This window comes from Rana temporaria, chromosome 1 (assembly GCF_905171775.1).
Source record: "Rana temporaria chromosome 1, aRanTem1.1, whole genome shotgun sequence".
Lineage (NCBI taxonomy): Eukaryota > Metazoa > Chordata > Amphibia > Anura > Ranidae > Rana > Rana temporaria.
Window position 1 is genome coordinate 169,357,903 of NC_053489.1, and position 17,921 is coordinate 169,375,823.

The 17,921-nt window shown below is 41.6% G+C and overlaps 1 protein-coding gene across 1 annotated transcript in view; it reads right to left on the bottom strand.

Annotated features, from left to right (window-relative positions):
- Positions 1-2,443: 2,443 nt before the first annotated feature.
- The window catches only part of RNFT2 (ring finger protein, transmembrane 2), a 94,029-nt gene continuing 78,551 nt past the window's right edge, over positions 2,444-17,921 (bottom strand). The window contains exons 7-10 of the mRNA XM_040345973.1: positions 11,968-12,117; positions 8,921-8,986; positions 4,103-4,204; positions 2,444-3,023 (exon numbers count right to left, since the gene is read on the bottom strand). Coding sequence (XP_040201907.1) covers positions 2,889-3,023; positions 4,103-4,204; positions 8,921-8,986; positions 11,968-12,117 — 453 coding nt within the window. The 3' untranslated portion in view covers positions 2,444-2,888. The remainder of the gene's footprint in view (positions 3,024-4,102; positions 4,205-8,920; positions 8,987-11,967; positions 12,118-17,921) is intronic.

Here is a 17,921-nt window from a genome sequence, read left to right on the forward strand (position 1 = left end):
CACAGTGCACCATAAATTAGGTCCACTTTCTGAGGTCTTAAACGACTGGGAGTAATATAGCTATGCAAGTCGCGGGATTTTCTGAATACCTGCTGAAGTATTGGGGTTTAGTTAGCTCTGAGGAAGAGGGCATAGCCTTTGAAATACATAAGCTGTGTTCTTGCTGATGGACATGCCTCTGGTGGTGTTGTTACATGCACTTGACCGTATTTCCTTTGTGAGTGAATTGGCATTTTTATTGTACTAATAAAGAATCCTACAGTAATGCACTAGGCTGGTGTACCTCCTTCGTATACTTGTTTTTGATCAATTTTCCAGAAATCCAAGATTACCATGAATTTTCTTGCCGAATTGATCTTACTCTATAGATCAAGTCTGTGTGAATTTTTTTGTACCTTATGAACTTGTTTAGGGGACTGAGGTTGAGGATCAATGGGAACTTTCCTGATGGATCTTGACTGAACATAGTAGAAACTCCTGCCCTGCCCTGAATGAGATGAAAGAAGAGAAAGCACTTTTGACTTCTCTGCTTGCCAAAAACCTTTATAGGGGAGTGCTGTCAAATTCCAGCCTTTAGCATGATCCCCAAGTTAAACTGATTGGCAGTCACTTGCTTCAATTGTGGAAGTCTCCTATCCTTTCTCCCAAAAGGGAGCCAAGACCTCCTCTGTGTGAATAGAGACTGGAGGGTCAAGAAACACTACTCCACTAGCCCCAGTAAGGACTAAGGAAGGGCAGAAAAGAAGCGTGGGTAAGAAAACCACCAGAAATCCAACAACATGTCTCTTCAGCCGAAAACACAAAAAAAATGGTGAGGATGATAGAAGGACAACCTTTTACTTTACAGTGCGTTTTCTGTTCTGGTTGGAGGAGCCTCTGTCTTTTATATGCTGTCTTGGAGGGTGACTGGGAAAAAAATACAGGTATATAAAATATATTTAAAATATATCACACAAACAATCTCACACAAAATCAAGTCAGAATTTAAGTCCATGAAACATCTTTATTTAAAAAAAAAAAAAAATCAACATAGAATTTATCTGGGGTTGTTTAACAGCTCAATTTTAAGCCTCAAAATTACAAGTTGAATTTATTCCCCAATATCAATCTGCTGTCTCTTCAGCAAGAACAACTGACTGTGTCTCCCTTAAAGAACAAGTGTACAGTAAAGCAAAATAAGTTCCCAGACCCTCTCCCCATCTTGCTGATGGGAATGGCCTCCCACGGTGTTTACAGCCTCTCTGCAGAACACTTGTCCCTGCTACCTGTGCAGTTTTTTTTTTAACCACTTAAGGACCCTCCACTGTATATGTACGTCCTCTTTTTAAACATGGATATCTCAGTAACGGCAGCAGCTGCTGCCACAACTGAGATATCCATGTTTTCAGCGGGCGGCCGTGTAAACGATAACGGCGGTCTCCGCGGCGGATTCGCCGTTATCGGTGGCGGGAGAGGGCCCCCCCCTCCCGCCGCTTTTCCGCGCCCTCCGCCGCTTACCGGAGCCGTCGGTAGCGGCGGAGGAGATCCGATGCTGCCGCCTGGAGAGTGAGGACTTGAGTGAGGGCAAGATGGCCCCCACCCGTCCTCATAGCTCTGCTGGGCGGAAGTGACGTCAAAACGTCAGTCCCGCCCAGCCTCTTAAAGAGACAATTTTTTTTCTGTCATTTTTTTAAATGACAAATTTTCCTTTTTTTTTTGCATTTAAGCCTAAATATGAGATCTGAGGTCTTTTTGACCCCAGATCTCATATTTAAGAGGACCTGTCATGCTTTTTTCTATTACAAGGGATGTTTACATTCCTTGTAATAGGAATAAAAGTGATCATTTTTTTTTTTTTTATATTTTAGTGTAAAAAATAAAAAAATCAATAAAATTAAATAAGAAAACAAAAAAAAATTTTTTTTAAAGCGCCCCGTCCTGACGAGCTCGCGCGCAGAAGCGAACGCATACGCGAGTAGCGCCCGCATATGAAAACGGTGTTCAAATCACACAAGTGAGGTATCGCCGCGATCGTTAGAGCGAGAGCAATAATTATAGCCCTAGAGCTACTCTGTAGCTCAAAAAATGCAACTTATAGAATTTTTTAAACGTCGCCTATCTAGATTTTTAAGGGTAAAAGTTTGACGCCATGCCACGAGCGGGCGCAATTTTAAAGCGTGACATGTTGGGTATCATTTTACTCGGCGTAACATTATCTTTCACAATATATAAAAAAATTGGGCCAAATTTATTGTTGTCTTATTTTTTAATTAAAAAAAGTGAATTTTTTCCAAAAAAAGTGCGCTTGTAAGACTGCTGCACAAATACGGTGTGACAAAAAGTATTGCGATGACCGCCATTTTATTCTCTAGGGTGTTAGAAAAAAAAAATATATAATGTTTGGGGGTTTTAAGTAATTTTCTAGCAGAAAAAACTGTTTTAGTCTTGCAAACACCAAATCTGGTTAAAGATTTGAATGGACCCTGATTCCAAAGCAGGCCAGATGCAGCCTCTGAACTGACATGTGTACTGCTTAATTGAAGGCCATGGTATTTTGATGACGTACTTCTGCATCACAATCCCTTAAAAAATTTAATAAACTGTATCTCCACAGCTTGGCATGATGCTAAATGTGGTCTGCAATTTGTAAACAGTACTGACAAGGATGTATGAAACATATTAGGGGCAGAATGCTAGCATAAAAGCTTTAGGATAATGGGGAGATCTGGGTTTGTGTACTACAGTTTTCCAAAAAAAAACGAAAGATTAGACAGTTCACTTTACTTGGAGAATGCTTTAATATTCTGCAAACTCTCTAAAACTGACTGCAAAATGGGGAACTGTGGTGCACTTCCCAGTTATGCCTTTCCACTTCCACTTCCACCTACATTCTGTCATAGCCCTGTGTGTCAGTACACTTGAAAATGAGCAGAGGTGGAACCATCTTTCCACAAGCGAAGGGTTTCCACAGCTACAGAACGGCAGAGGGGGCAAGTTTTCTCTCTATCAAACCATAGGCAGAGGCACTCCTCACAGAACACATGCTGAAAGAAAAACAAAGAATAATTTCAAGCGATTGTAAACTCATATTTAAAAAAACAAACATGTCATTCTTAATTGTTCTGTGCAATGGTGCTCCTGGCTCCTCCCCCTGCCGAATGCCCACCATAGCAAGCCACTTGCTTTGGTGGCACTCATGCAGGATAAATCCCGAGTCACACTCTGTGTGTTCACTGGCACACAGAGCGTGGCTCGACCCCGAGCCATGCTGTAATTGACAGCAGCGGGGGTCAATGGCTCCCGTTGCTGTCTCCAAGCCTATGAAGAGGGAGAAAGCAGAGAGACCAGGTGCTCTTGTGCACAGCACTGGACCGAGATTGAGCTCAGGTTAATTTTAGGAAAAAGGGGGGGGGGGTGTTGTGATCAGAAGATTTTTTACCTTAATGCAGTTAATAAAACACTTTAAATAATGTTTACCTCTGTGTTCATGTGTGCAAGGTATGGAGCATAACACTTGTGGTAGCCTGTGCTCACTAAAGGTGGTATTGGAAGAGGCACATAAAGGGTTAGGCGATACTATGACAGATGGGCCACTATAGTGACGCATAGCCATGTGTAAGAGGATACAGCAGCATTTAAAATGGGCAGCCTAGAAGTGGCAATTCCTTCTCAGTGACTGCAGTTGAATTTGGAGAGAACAAAAACACATTAACTTTTTATCTGGTAGATAATAACACAAGCACTAGAATGTACTATATTAAACTCTGTCCCAACTGCCACCTGTGCCTGTTAGCTTGGTGTACATTAACTTTGTTTTGCATAAGTATCCACCTCCAATTTACATATATTGTAGAGCGATGATGTCATCCCTATATTCTACCTTTCTGTATGCATCTCCATTGCCAACACTGCAAATAAAAAGAGCCCTGACTGGCTCAAATTATCAACCCCCCCTCTACTGGTCTTAGTACTGCTGTGCATGGTCTTACAGGAGGCAAATATCAAGATATCAATATAATATTAGCAGCATCTAAAATACATGTAATGGTTTATTTTTAATGAGAACACAGCAAGAATAAATATGCTTTATCTGCATGAGCATAAAAAAAAATAATCATATTACCTGGCATATTAGGATTATGGGATCTTTAAAATCTGCCTGGCAAATAGCACATATATCCCCAGCTTCACTACATTGCTGGCTGCTGGCACGAACACCATATTTCTGTATTGGAGGGCAGAAAATATAGGAACGCATACTTTATTAAATACACATACATAAAATCATGAATAAGCTCAGAACTATACAATTTTAAGCATAACAAAAATGGGACATTATCTATATTGAAATGCCACTACACAATGTGCATTATTCAGCTGCACTATCCTATCATTAGTCGTGTCAAAGGCATCCTCCTGATTTACTGTGGATCTAGCTGTATGGCCTAAGGACAACAGTCATTTTACCCTTAAAGGCATTACCTACAGTGGATGTAAAAAGTCTACACACCCCAGTTAAAAATGTCAGGTTTCTGTGATGTAAAAAAAAGAGACAAAGATAAATAATTTCAGACCTTTTTCCACCGTTAATGTGACCTATAAACTGTACAACTCAGTTGAACAACAAACTGAAATCGTTTACGTGTACACCCTTAAACTAATACTTTGATGAAGCACCTTTTGACTTTATTACAGCACTCAGTCTTTTTCAGTCTATCAGCATGGCACATCTTGACTTGGCAAAATTTGCCAACACTTCTTTACAAAAACAAATCTGTCAGATTGCAAGGACATCTCCTGTGCACAGCCGTCTTCAGATCACCCCACAGATTTTCAATGGGATTCAGGTCTGGGCTCTGACTGGTCCATTCCAAAACTTTAATCTTCTTCTGTTGAAGCCATTCCTTTGTTGATTTGGATGTATGCTTTGGGTCGTTGTCGTGCTGAAAGATGAAGTTCCTCTTCATGTTCAGTTTTCTAGCAGAAGCCCGAAGGTTTTGTGCCAATATTGACTGATATTTGGAACTGTTCATAATTCCCTCTACCTTGACTAAGGCCCCTGTTCCAGCTGAAGAAAAACAGCCTCAAAGTATGATGCTGTCACCACCGTGCTTCACTATGGGTATGGTGTTCTTTTGGTCAGTGTTTTTGCACCAAACATATCTTTTGGAATTATGGCCAAAAAGTTCAACCTTGGTTTCATCAGACCACAACACATTTTCCTACATGCCTTTGGGAGACTTCAGATGTGGTTTTTCAAAATTTAGTTGGGCTTGGATGTTTTTCTTCATAAGAAAAGGCTTCCTTCTTGCCACTCTACCCCATAGTCCAGACATATGAAGAATACGGGAGATTGTTGTCACATGTACCACACAGCCAGTACTTGCCAGATATTCCTGCAGCTCCTTTAATGTTGCTGTAGGCCTCTTGACAGCCTCCCTGGATAGTTTTCTTCATGTCTTTTCATCAATTTTGGAGGGATGTCCAGTTCTTGGCAATGTCTCTGTTGTGCCATATTTTCTCCACTTGATGATGACTGTCTTTACTGTGTTTCATGGTATATCTAATGCCTTGGAAATTCTTTTGTGCCTTTCCCCTGACTGATATATTTTAACAATGAGATCTCTCTAAAGCTTTGGAAGCTCTCTGCGGACCATGGCTTTTGCTGTAGGATGCAACTAAGTAAATGTCAGGAAAGACCTACTAGAACAGCTAAAATTTGGGGTCAATATGAGGCACTTTAAATGATGCCAGGTGTGTACTGACTCCTATTTAACATGAGTTTGAATGTGATTGCTTAATTCTGAACACAGCTACATCCCTACTTATGCAATCACATGTTTTTATTATTTTACCCTCCCACCCCCTAAAAGATTTCAGTTTGTTTTTCAATTGAGTTGTATAGTTTATAGGTCAAGGTGGAAAAAGTTCTGAAATTAATTATCTTTGTCTCTTTTTTTTACATCATAGAAACCTGACAATTTAATAGGGGTGTGCAGACTCTTTATATCCACTGTACATAATAAAACAGTTATACAGTGCTAACTGCTCAGTTCATTAATTTAGGAATTAATAACTTTTTTGAAGCAAAGCTGTCATTACCTAAAAGTAGTAAAACTGGCATCGCAAATGGAATATAGGTACTTTCAAAAGTTCTTTGAGTGGAGTTTTGGTTCCAAATAAAAATTACCCCACCCTAAACTTAACCCAACTGTAAAGCATCCCCTTAAAAGGTATTAAAAACCTAACAATAAACTTCTTCCCCTTTGGTTTCTTAAATATACTGCTGAAAGCATTCTACAGTATCGGATAATTGTAAAAACCTGACCAAAATATAGCGAGTTTTTAACGTCATGTGCACTCTGCAGTGTTACATCAGTTTAAGAATTCCAGCCCAGGTTTTCTCAATTAACTACAGAACACCACCCTTCTATGTTATGAGGAGAGTGGGATGTATTTCATAGTCCCAACAAACTTTTGTCCCAGGGTGACAACACTGCTCTTCCATAGATACAGTACAGTAAGCATTGTCACCCTATGACAGAATCAGAAGTAATCTGCACACTTGATCCAGGACATTGTCCAAAAGCATTTAAATGGGATGTATTCAGGTAAATATGAAATATTACATTTGAAAGTTATGTAGTCTTTTATCGAGCCACCCGGTGGTGATTAGGTCTGCCTTTCTCAACCGAGTTCGTAAGGGGTGCTGCAGCATCCTGGTTGAGAAAGAGTATGAGCTCCAACTACTTTGACCAAACTGTACATCAGTACAGCGGGAGCTCAATCATGGGTAATGTTGGCCATACATGGCTTGTTTTTTTTCCTATTCAGCCAACCCGTTGAGCAAAAAAAACTGAACAGGTTTTCCCATCCACACATTTGAGGTGAATCTTTCTACATGTCACTGTATGCTGACAGCAGGTATCTTCGCCATCAAAATACTCTGATGAGCGCTCCAGTCAAGCGAAAATATCCCAAAAAGCCTGTTTATGTATAAGTAGATTGATAGATTGACTTCTCATGAACGGAACAATCATACATGGTTTGAAATGTGACAGATTTCTGCTGAACTAGCCAAATTTCGATCCATGTCTGGCCAGCTTAACCACTTCCCACCCCGCCTATATTCATATGACGTCCTCGGGCCTCCCGGCCTATACGTCACTTGTGTGCCGATGCGCGGCCACGATGTCTGCTAGGTACCCACGATCGGCAGTTACAGAGCCAGGGATGTGGATCTCTGTATGTAAACAGAGATCCACGTCCAGTCAGGGAGAGGAGACCGATGGTGTGTCCCTTGTACATTGAAGAACCTCTTTAATCTGTGGAGTTGTGTACTAAAAAATTTCGGCCCCCTAAAACTATTACCTATTGACTGACACAAGGACACTGCATGAGCTGTGCAGACAGAAAAGCAGTTTTGGGCAGAAAATATGTGAATGTCATACTTTTAAATGTTGCCAAACATGAAATATACAGAGAATTTGTATGAACGTACACTTGAAAATCTACTAGTGGAAGGCCAGCTTTAATCCTGTTATGGGCTGACAACACACAGCATTTTTGTGGACTGAGCGGTGTTAGCCCTTCCTAGTTTTCTTTTGCTAAACTAATTAATCCTCACATTCTTACATCCTTAAAGCTAATCACTCTGTAGTTGAAAAATAAAAGCTAGGAGGGCTGACTACTCTCATTGAGATAACACAGAAAGTGTGTACAAAACACAAGACAGCTTGAAACTTAAAGTGGTTGTAAACCTTATGCCCGGTACACACACGATAGGAATTTCTGATAAAAAAAGTCTGATGGAATTTTTTCATCAGAAATTCCTATCGTGTGTGGGCCCCATACAGTTTGGAAATAGAACATGTTTTATTTTTTTCAGATGGAAAAAAATCCCATGGGAAATTCCAATCGTATGTGTGGAACTCCGACGGAGACAACAACCATGTATTCTCAGAATCAAGTCGACGCATGCTCGGAAGCATTGAAATAAATTTTTCTCGGCTCATTGTAGTGTTTTACGTCACCGCGTTTTGAACGGTCGGAATTTAATCTGACAGTGTGTATGCAAGACTGATGGAAGACAACGTGAACGGAATTCTGACAGAAAATTCCATCAGATTTTAGCCCATAGGAAATCCCTATGGTGTGTGCAGGGCATTAGACATGAAATATGAACAAAACATATCCTTCTGTAGTGTGTGCTTGTCTTAATCCCGAGCACCAAGTGTCATTTCTGTCTGCTACCTCGTTCCTCTGCTATCAGCATGAGTCTCTTCTGACAAGTTTACCTGACGCCAAGAGAAAAATGGTGGCGGGAGGGATCTCCAGCTGATTGACAGTCTCAGCTCTGTTCCTGTGTGCTGTGTGAAGGGGGTGTGTCCCCTCTCTCCAATCAGCTCTCAGGAGCACTCCTCACTGATGTAATTTCAGCTCTCTGCTTTTTAGAGCTGAGAGATCCGGTTTAAATTCTGCACTTTGAATGGCTGTAGGGGAAAGACTTCCGTAGATAAACAGGTACAACATATGAAAGAGGATTTGTTTTATCTCTGTGTATCACCTGAGGCCAGTCACTTCACTGGGTATATGTGAGAGTTCACAACCACTTTAAGAAATGATTAGCAGATATTTTTGTTCCACTTCTTTCTTGAACAGATAGCACAAAATAATTTCACTGGTGAGCATATAAAACAAGTGAACTGCCAGGGTTTGCATACATTTTAATGTATAGTAAATTAAATAGCCAAACAAAGAGCAAAACCTCTCTGTAATAGCTGAGACAAGATGGTAGACCCAGTGATAAATCTCACTGCCAAAATCCCTGACATCTTCTGAAAGAAAATCTAACCACTTTGTTCAAAGCTAAAATATCCATTTCATTGGTCACAATCTTTATTGGTCAATGGAATAATATTTATATTATTAATAAGGGTACCTGCGGATGGCACAGTATTCTCAATGCTTTCCTCAGGCCTCCAATTCGCCCACAGATGTCAAAGGACTGAAATAAAAGCATGAATTAATTGATCACATGTAATCAATTACGGTTTAATATTGTTCATCCTAGTATAATGCCTACTATATATATTTAGATACAAACACAATTTAAACATCACTTGCAATAATCAGACAGTGTAAAGTATTCTGATCTCAGAACTGGATGCAAAGAAAACCAAATCCTTTGGCAAGTAAAACCTCCCCTCATATGTATTTCATGTGTGTTTTAAGTTGTTTGCATGAAGATTCGTTTTAGGGCCCGTTCACACTAGAATGCTGTGCAAGAAACCGGCACTCCATACCTGTTTCCATGCATCACATTCAAACTGTACTGCCCTTGCGATCTGCAGCGGATGTCAGTGCAAAGTTAATGACGTAAATGCAGTGTGTTTGCCCACACCAGATCGCATGATACAAAAGTACCATGCAATCTGGTTGCAGTGCATTTCCAAAAATAGTGCATGCAATGGGTTGAAATTGCACAGAACTTCATGCAAATCACACAGTAGCACACAGCGTGATCCTGTGCTATTCACGTGCTAGTGTGAATGGGCTTTTGAAGGATTGCTATTTACTTATTACAAATGGAATTTTTTTTACTGCAGAAATAAAAGGTCAGATGCAAAATAGTCAGTGTAGACAGTGGACAGTCCCTGCTGTCAGAATACTATGTCACCTTGACTAGTGAAGCGTCTCCCCACAGGGATGTAGTCCCAAGGGAGGAGGTGAGCACGCTGACCCAGCCAGAACGGCTCGGATGATGGGGGCAAGCTTACTGAGGAGGAACAGGAAGTGAGAAATTCAGACAAAGAAAAAAACATTTAGAAGGGAAATTGAAGAAAAAGGTAAGTGAACCAACAAATGCACTAGCTTAAAGGAACCTATTTAGAAAATAAAAAAACAAACCTTTACAACCCCTTTAAGTTGGCCAATGGCGGATTCAAATTCAGCTGGTTCAGCAGGGACTGGGCAATTTTCGATTTGTGTGTGGCTGTCCCCACGGACAAATGGAAAGACTTACATTAACCATTGGCTGCAGCCGTGGATCAGTGTATTCTGACAGTGATGACTCCTACAGTCAGAATACACTGTCCCAGAAGAGGTTGTTCTTCCATCCACCTCATTTGTGGGGATGGATGGACATACTGTATTTGTTTCCGCCAATTGGTCTCACAAAAAAAATAAAAAAATCTACCTAGCTTTACTAATAGTACAGGTCACAATTCACTGTACAGCACCCACATCAATCCTTACTGGCTAACAAAGTAAATGCATAGGCTAAAGGAGACCTACTCTGGAAGAAGAATATAGGCTGTCACTGTGATATCTCACTCCAAATTGCTAGTCTCTTGTCATCCTGATCTCATCAACTGAATATTTTCTAAAACAATGGCATGAAACAAGCATAGTGATCAGGGGTTCAAACTTCGCTGGGTGCAGGCTTCATTTTTCTGGGTTAGTGACCCCGAAAGTACCGAAATTGGATGCAGACAACCAGCATTTGCAATGTTTTCCTTTAAAGTGTACGTGTAGCTAATGGTTTTTGGGGTGTGGGAGGATTAGAACCCCTATCAAATTGTATTGCTTTCTGTGTGTATCTTCTCTGTTTGTCCTGGTGACCATTGTCATGAAGACAGAAAGTGATGGGAAATCAAAAATCTTATAGTCGTCTCCAGAACAAAAGTGAGGAGAAATTTTCCAAAGGGGATGTCTGTTTGGATGACATTTGTCTGAGCGGGATTTCCTTTCACTTCCTGTTACATCTTTGAGACAGGAAGTGGAGATAAATCTCTCCAGTGGGAAAGCCAGCAAACAAAATAAACTGACAGGGTCTATCCAAAACTACAAAAGCTTTGAATAAACATACATTTTTAAGAGTTCCTAAGGCCCCGTACACACGACCGAACATGTCTGCTGAAACTGGTTCGCGGACCAGTTTCAGCAGACATGTTCGGTCGTGTGGAGGCCCGAGCGGACAGGATTCCAGCGTACATTTTCCCGCCGGGCCTTTTTCCAGCGGGCAAATATTTCCAAACTTGTTTAGAAACAGCCCGCTGAAATCCTGTCCGCTCGGACATGTTCGGTCGTCTGTACAGACCTACCGTACATGTCCGAGCGCCCGCTATCCCTCGCATGCGTCGAATGACTTCGACGCATGCGTGGAAGCATTGAACTGGCAGGGCCGCCCACGTCGCCGCCACGCCCCGCGTATTGTTTACGCGCGGATTTCTGTATTTTTTAGTGGTGAGTACAGCCATCATACAGAAATCCCCGGGCAGACATGTACGGTGAAAACGGTCCGGCGGACCGGTTTCATCGTACATGTTTGCTCGTCTGTACGCGGCCTTAGACAAACACAGAATTACATTTTCTCCATAAGGTGCTGGCCAGCAGTACTACAAGTTCCTAACCTTCAGGTAGAGTGAGGGTTGGATGGTTTATTATTAGTTTGAGTATTCACAGTACATGATCTGAGAAACAAAGCAGCCTATCCAGCCCCCAGGAATCCCTGCAAGTTATTTTGCATTTATCAAGTTTTTATATACTAAGAATACACACAAGTTGCTGTCAAGTACCTTCTCTGGGGGAGGGGTACTTAGAAAATGTGCCACTCTCCTATTCCAGCTTGTGTGTTTAACATGTGTGAGATAGCCTCAGCCTTTCAGCCTTTCAGCACTCCACAAGCCACGCCCTCTGACATTTTTTGCCCCACCCCCTAGTCTATGACCAAGCCCCTGTGAGTAGGGCGAAACATGTTAGCGGGCATGGCTTGTGGAGTGGTGCAAGGCTGAGGCTATCTCACACATGTTAACCACACAGGCTGGATTGCGAGAGCAGTAATTTTTCTAAGTATGCTACACACTACCAGCGGAACTATACACATTCCCCTGCTTTGCTTAGAGTGGCACTACAAGTATTAGCAGCTCTCTGGGAGAGGGGCATTTGGAACATTTACCACAATGGACTGGAAAGAGTACAACTCACCTTACAAAGACTATATAGGATTATAAGGATGCTTCCTAAGAAGTAGGCGCTTGAAGGATCGTCCCCTATGATATATTTATACCACAGCTGGATGGGCACCAGGGAACGGACCAGCTGGCTCAGCTCTTCAATCAGTAGGTAAAACTTGCCCTGCGGAGACACAGTTAAACACTTAATGCCACAGAGACTAGGCAGACTCAAACACAGAGGCTTTCATTACTTCATGTGGTGTTATGAATCTTTTGAGACTAAGTAATGAGACATTACAACACTCAGAGGTCCAGAACATTTAATCTACGGTTAGCTAAAGATAATTAGAAGTGAAATTATACAGCAAGTAAACAAAAAAAGGGGTCCGCAGTGCAGTTAGTACCACACAAATGATCACTACTTTCACACTCCTTTAGTCTGTGTGACTTATACCAAACGTGCAGGATTTAACATCTGTATTAAATGAACATTAGTATCATAGTAATAATAATTATATTAACTACAACTGCAAAAATAACTGCAACATTTATTCAGTAAGAAAAATGTCAGAAAGTAGTTGACGTATTCATCTAAAAAATACTGTAAGAAACCATTAACTTTTAGAACTACAAAACAGTCTATTGCCGCGTACAGATGACCGTTTTTCATGAAGAGAAAATGCAATTTTTTTAATTGGTCGTTAACCACTTAACCCCCGGACCTTATTGCTGCCCAAAGACCAGAGTACTTTTTGCGATTCGGGACTGCATCGCTTTAACAGACAATTGCGCGGTCGTGCGACGTGGCTCCCAAACAAAATTGGCGTTTATTGATTGGATTGCGCAAAAGTTATAGCGTTTACAAAATAGGGGGTATTTTTATGTCATTTTTATTAATATATTTTTTTTACTAGTAATGGCGGCGATCAGCGATTTTTTTTCGGTATTGCGACATTATGGCGGACACTTCGGACACTTTTGACACATTTTGGGACCATTGGCATTTTTATAGCGATCAGTGCTATAAAAATGCATTGGATTACTATAAAAATGCCACTGGCAGTGAAGGGGTTAACACTAGGGGGCGGGGAAGGGGTTAAGTATGTCCCTTGTGTGTTCTTACTGTGGGGGGGGGGGGTGGCCTCACTAGGGGAAACACTGATCTTCTGTTCATACATTGTATGAACAGAAGATCAGCGTTTCCCCCGCTGACAGGACCGGGAGCTGGGTGTTTACACACACAGCTCCAGGTCCCCGCTCTGTAACGAGCGATCGCGTGTGCCCGGCGGCAATCGCGCCCACCGGGCAAACGCAAGGGAGTCGGGGGCGAGCGGGGGGCGAGCGTGCGCGCCCCTAGTGGCGGCTGAGAGAGAGGACGTTATACTACGTGCTCTCGCCCAGCAGAGCCAACTTGCCGACGTAGAACGGCGGTGCGCGGTCGGCAAGTGGTTAAAAACGGTCGTGTGTAGGCTCCAGAGCATTTTTCTCAACGAGAAAAATGGCCATTAAAAATTTAGAACCTGTTCTATCCTTTCTCGTAGTTTTTCACGTCTTTGTTTTTCTCATCGTGAAAAACGGTCGTGTGTACGCTTTAACGACGGGAAAAAAAAACACGCATGGTCAGAAGCAAGTTATGAGAAGAAAAATGGGTGGCGCTATTCGAATGGAACTTCCCCTTTATAGTGCCGTCGTACATGTTGTTCGTCACCGTGCTTTGCTTGAGCATTTTTTTATCACGATCGTGTGTATGCAGGGCAGGCTTGAGAGGAATCGCGTCGAGAAAAACGCCGGTTTTTCCATGACAATAAAAAAACGGTCGTGTGTACGCGGCATATGGGTTTCATTCAAATGAACATTAAACTGGCCAAATATAGGTTGCCAAAAACATGACTGCAATATGAATGGCCTAAAGTATAGAACCCTTTATAGGCAATTGGTGCCAGGCCACACTACAGTTTTAATTACAGGAGTAGCAATTCCTTCTTACACCCATTTCATATTATTTCATTTTAATATCATCTATGAACACAGTGAATAAACAGGCCTGTATCTAGTAAAGAAGGGCTGTAGGTCCCAAGAAACAGACCAGTATGCAGTGGTTACCTTGACCCAAGTTTCTGCGCGTGTTTTTTTTTAAATGACGCTGCACCCCTATTGATCCCTTAATGTGATGGGTCTACTCACTGACCAACAGGAAGGCTTATGTAGAAGAAGGGGGTTGAGATAAGGTCATATGTTATAGAAAACATTTGAGCTTTGCATGACATTTTACCTAATTAGATAGATTGATATACTAGCCAATTTTACTAAAGCTCCAAGCTAAAAGGTAGCTTCTCTGTAAGCTTTTTTTCCCCAACAAAATCTGAATTTCAACTGCCAGGGTTTGTGAATTTAAAGTGGTTAAAGGCAGAAGGTTTTCTATCTTAATGCATTTTATACATTAAGATAAAAAAACTTTTGTATGCAGCAGGCCCCCTCATACTTACCTTCCTCCAGCGATGTTGCACGTGTGCCTTGGCCAATCCAGGACTCTCCCTCCTGATTGGCTGAGACATCAGCAGTGCCATTGGCTCCCACTGCTGTCAAAGTCAATTATCCAATTAGGAGAGGGGGCGTGGTCGAAACTCTGCTCCATGTCTGAATGGACCCACAAAGCTGCAGCTTGGCTTGGGTGCCCCCATAGCAAGCTGCTTGCTGTGGGGGCACTTGACAAAAAGGAGGGACCAAGAGAGCCAGTGAGGGAACAGAGAAGAGGAGGCTTGGGTCTGCTCTGTGCAAATCCATTGCACAGAGCAGGCAAGTATAACATGCTTGTTATGTTTAAATTTAAAAAAATTAGACTTTACAATCACTTTAAGTTTAGAGATGCTCTGCACTTAAAACCAACTAAAGTGAGCCCATAAATAAAATAGAGGAATCAGGAAATGCTTTCACACACCTGCTATTATCTCCAGTGTGTAACTGGAGCCCCAAAATACTGGGTGACATATTATACTAATATTGAATTTACTCCATGAAAATAGTGCTTGGACCTGCTCCCTCCTAGAAACAAAGGACATGGGATGCTAGGGTCTAAGTGTAAATTTTTTGGGCATCATATTGATATTTGCATAATGCAGTGGCCCAACAATGTATTTGTTCCAAGAACTGGAAGTCTTGTACTGGTTGTTCTTGGCCCGAGTCTCCCAGTAGGAACTACTGTGCATATTATACTAGACCAGGGATTTTCAAACTACGGGCCCCCAGCTGTTGCAGAACTACATGTCCCATGAGGCATTGTAAAATCACAGACATGACTAGGCATTATGGCAATTGCAGTTCCTGAACAACTGGGGGGCCATAGTTTGGAGACCCTTGCCCTAGAATAGTACCCCCATCACTTAATGGTACCATGCCTGAGCACAAACCCTATAACACTAACCTGTCCCCTAAACGAAGGTCTAGATCACAGCACACTCACCTTGTCCTGGGGCAAGAGCCTCTGTGTTGGTAGTAAAGGTCCCAAAACTAAAGTATAAAGCAGTGGTCTCCAGACTGCGGCCCGGGGGCTAGATGTGGCCCATTGCTTGCCTTTATCGGACCCTATTTCACCAACTGACACCAATGATGGGGCACCATTCCCCCCACTGACACCATAAATGCGGCACTATTCTTCCATTGATGCCAACAATAGGGCACCATTTCTCCTATTAAAACCAACTATAAGGGCACTAATGTTGGGGCATTTACTACTTCCACTAGCTACTCATGGGGTGTTCTAAAAAGAAAGTAAAGTATATCCAAGATACCTCCAATATATTCCATTCTAGTTTATTTGTCTCTTTGGAGTATAAGTACATTTTAGGGTAGACCAATCCTTGGTTGAAAAAAAGTCAGATTTGTGTGGAAAAAAAATGAAAGAAAAAAAGCTATGTGTAACTGCCGTGAGAGTGAAGGAATTAAAACTCTCCCTGGCTACCAGCATATGATCACAGCCATTTGACAGTCTAATAAATTATTATAACCATTTAATAATTAAATAATGTTTTACCAGAACATACTAGCAGAAAACAATGAAAATAATGATGGGGGATTAATAAAGTAACAGTAGGTAGGACTACGATGATGTTATGCTTTTCCAACTGATGCTATCCTATCTGGAACGTCTCCAAAACATAAGGAATGGAAGTATAATTATTGGGGAAGTCAAGGAAAAAAAAAACTGGCACTAAGCAATTTGATTCACCTGCGTACTGAGGCACCTTTTGGGTTTAAAGAATCTTGTTCTGTAGGTTTTTACAGGATGCATCCTAATATTGGCCTCTGGTTTATGTTGCTAGTTAACTAATGATGGCACCAATTACCGAAGAGCATGTGTGCCTGGTATGCATGCGGGCATCAGCTCATTAGGATCTTAGGAAACTGGCACCAGAGGTACCTCAATCTTTCTGGTACAGGGACATGTGCTATCACATTGTGTAGAGTATTGCAGACACTGCTGTGCTGCAGATGAAAAGACCAGAGAGTGTGCTACGCTGATTAACGACTCAGATGTGGATTATAGCCTTCTCTGTCCGCTCTATCCCCTGAGGTCTTTGTAAGAGGAGGAGAGAGTGTGTGTTTGTGCATGTGTTTAGAGGCTGAGGGAGGGAGGAAGGTGAGATCATACTGCATGTCTTATGTTTTACAGTCCCGCTGCTAGGAATAAGTCTCATTGCTCAGAGCTTTGGCATTCTTATGATCTCATAGCCCTCCAGTGGGCTGACGGTGAAGCAAATTTTCATCTGCTTACTGCACCTCTCTACCGTTGTTTTCATTTACACTATACCCTACAGGTACAGGATCAACACAATAATACAATAAGAATAAGATTCACACAAACTGCTACTGCTAATACCTTTCTTAGATGAAAAAATAAATAAATGGAATGTAAATAACTTTGTTTAAGCGATACACATTACAGAAAAACTTCCACAATCCAATAAAAAAGGTAAAAACATTGTAATAAACAAATATACTTGAAGGCACGTTTATTTTGGCAATTTACAAAACAAATTATATTTCGTTTAAAATTCTACCTAATTTAGATTTTTTCTGCCTTGTAGTCACATAAGGAGGGTACTGATACAGCGTTTGACTAATTTGAAGGCCACATACATTAATTTCATGCTCTGAAGCCCCAAACCGTGAATGTATGATTAGGAGTTACAAGTGGATCAGTCCTGGGTTCAAAGCTAAGAATTCCATGAAAAATTACAATTAGTTGTAGTAACATGCTAGCCATAGAATCAACTATAGACATCAGGGAAATAGATTTAAGAGAACCAGTCAATTCTTGCCTAACCAATAGCATACAAACTTCCTAGCATACTCTTCTACACAGGAGCAAGGCTGTAATATAGTTGATTATTTCAGGGGTGACTTCCTCGAGACACATTTAAACTCAACAGCAATTCTTTAAAAATATAGGGGCAAATCCACAAAAACGTAGCCTAACTTTTACCATTTAAGTTACACTGGCGGAAAATCTCCACCTAAGTGCCCGATCCACAAAGCACTTACCTAGAAATTTTCGGCCGTGTAACTTAAATGTCTCCGGCGCAAGGCGGTCCTCTTCTGCAGGGGGCGATGACAATTTAAATGAGGCGCGCTCCCGCGCCGGCCGTACTGCGCATGCTCGTGACGTAATTTTCCCGACGGGAAGCGCGCAAAATTACGTTACGCCGGGCTTTGTGGATTGCGACGGGACAATAAAGTTGCGTCGGGTAAAAAAAAAGTTACGCGCTGAAAAATAAAATTCAAAATTTAAAAAAAATAGCGGCGATCGAAAAAAAGGTCTGTTTTTACATGGTGTAACTAGTTTACACTTTGTAAAAGCATCCCTAATTTTATGTATGCAAACGTAAACTTACGCAGAAAAAACAAAGCTGAAAAGCTTTGTGGATCTCCGTAAGTCCTCATTTGCATACGCAAAGCGGCATTTCGACGCGAAATGCCCCCAGCGGC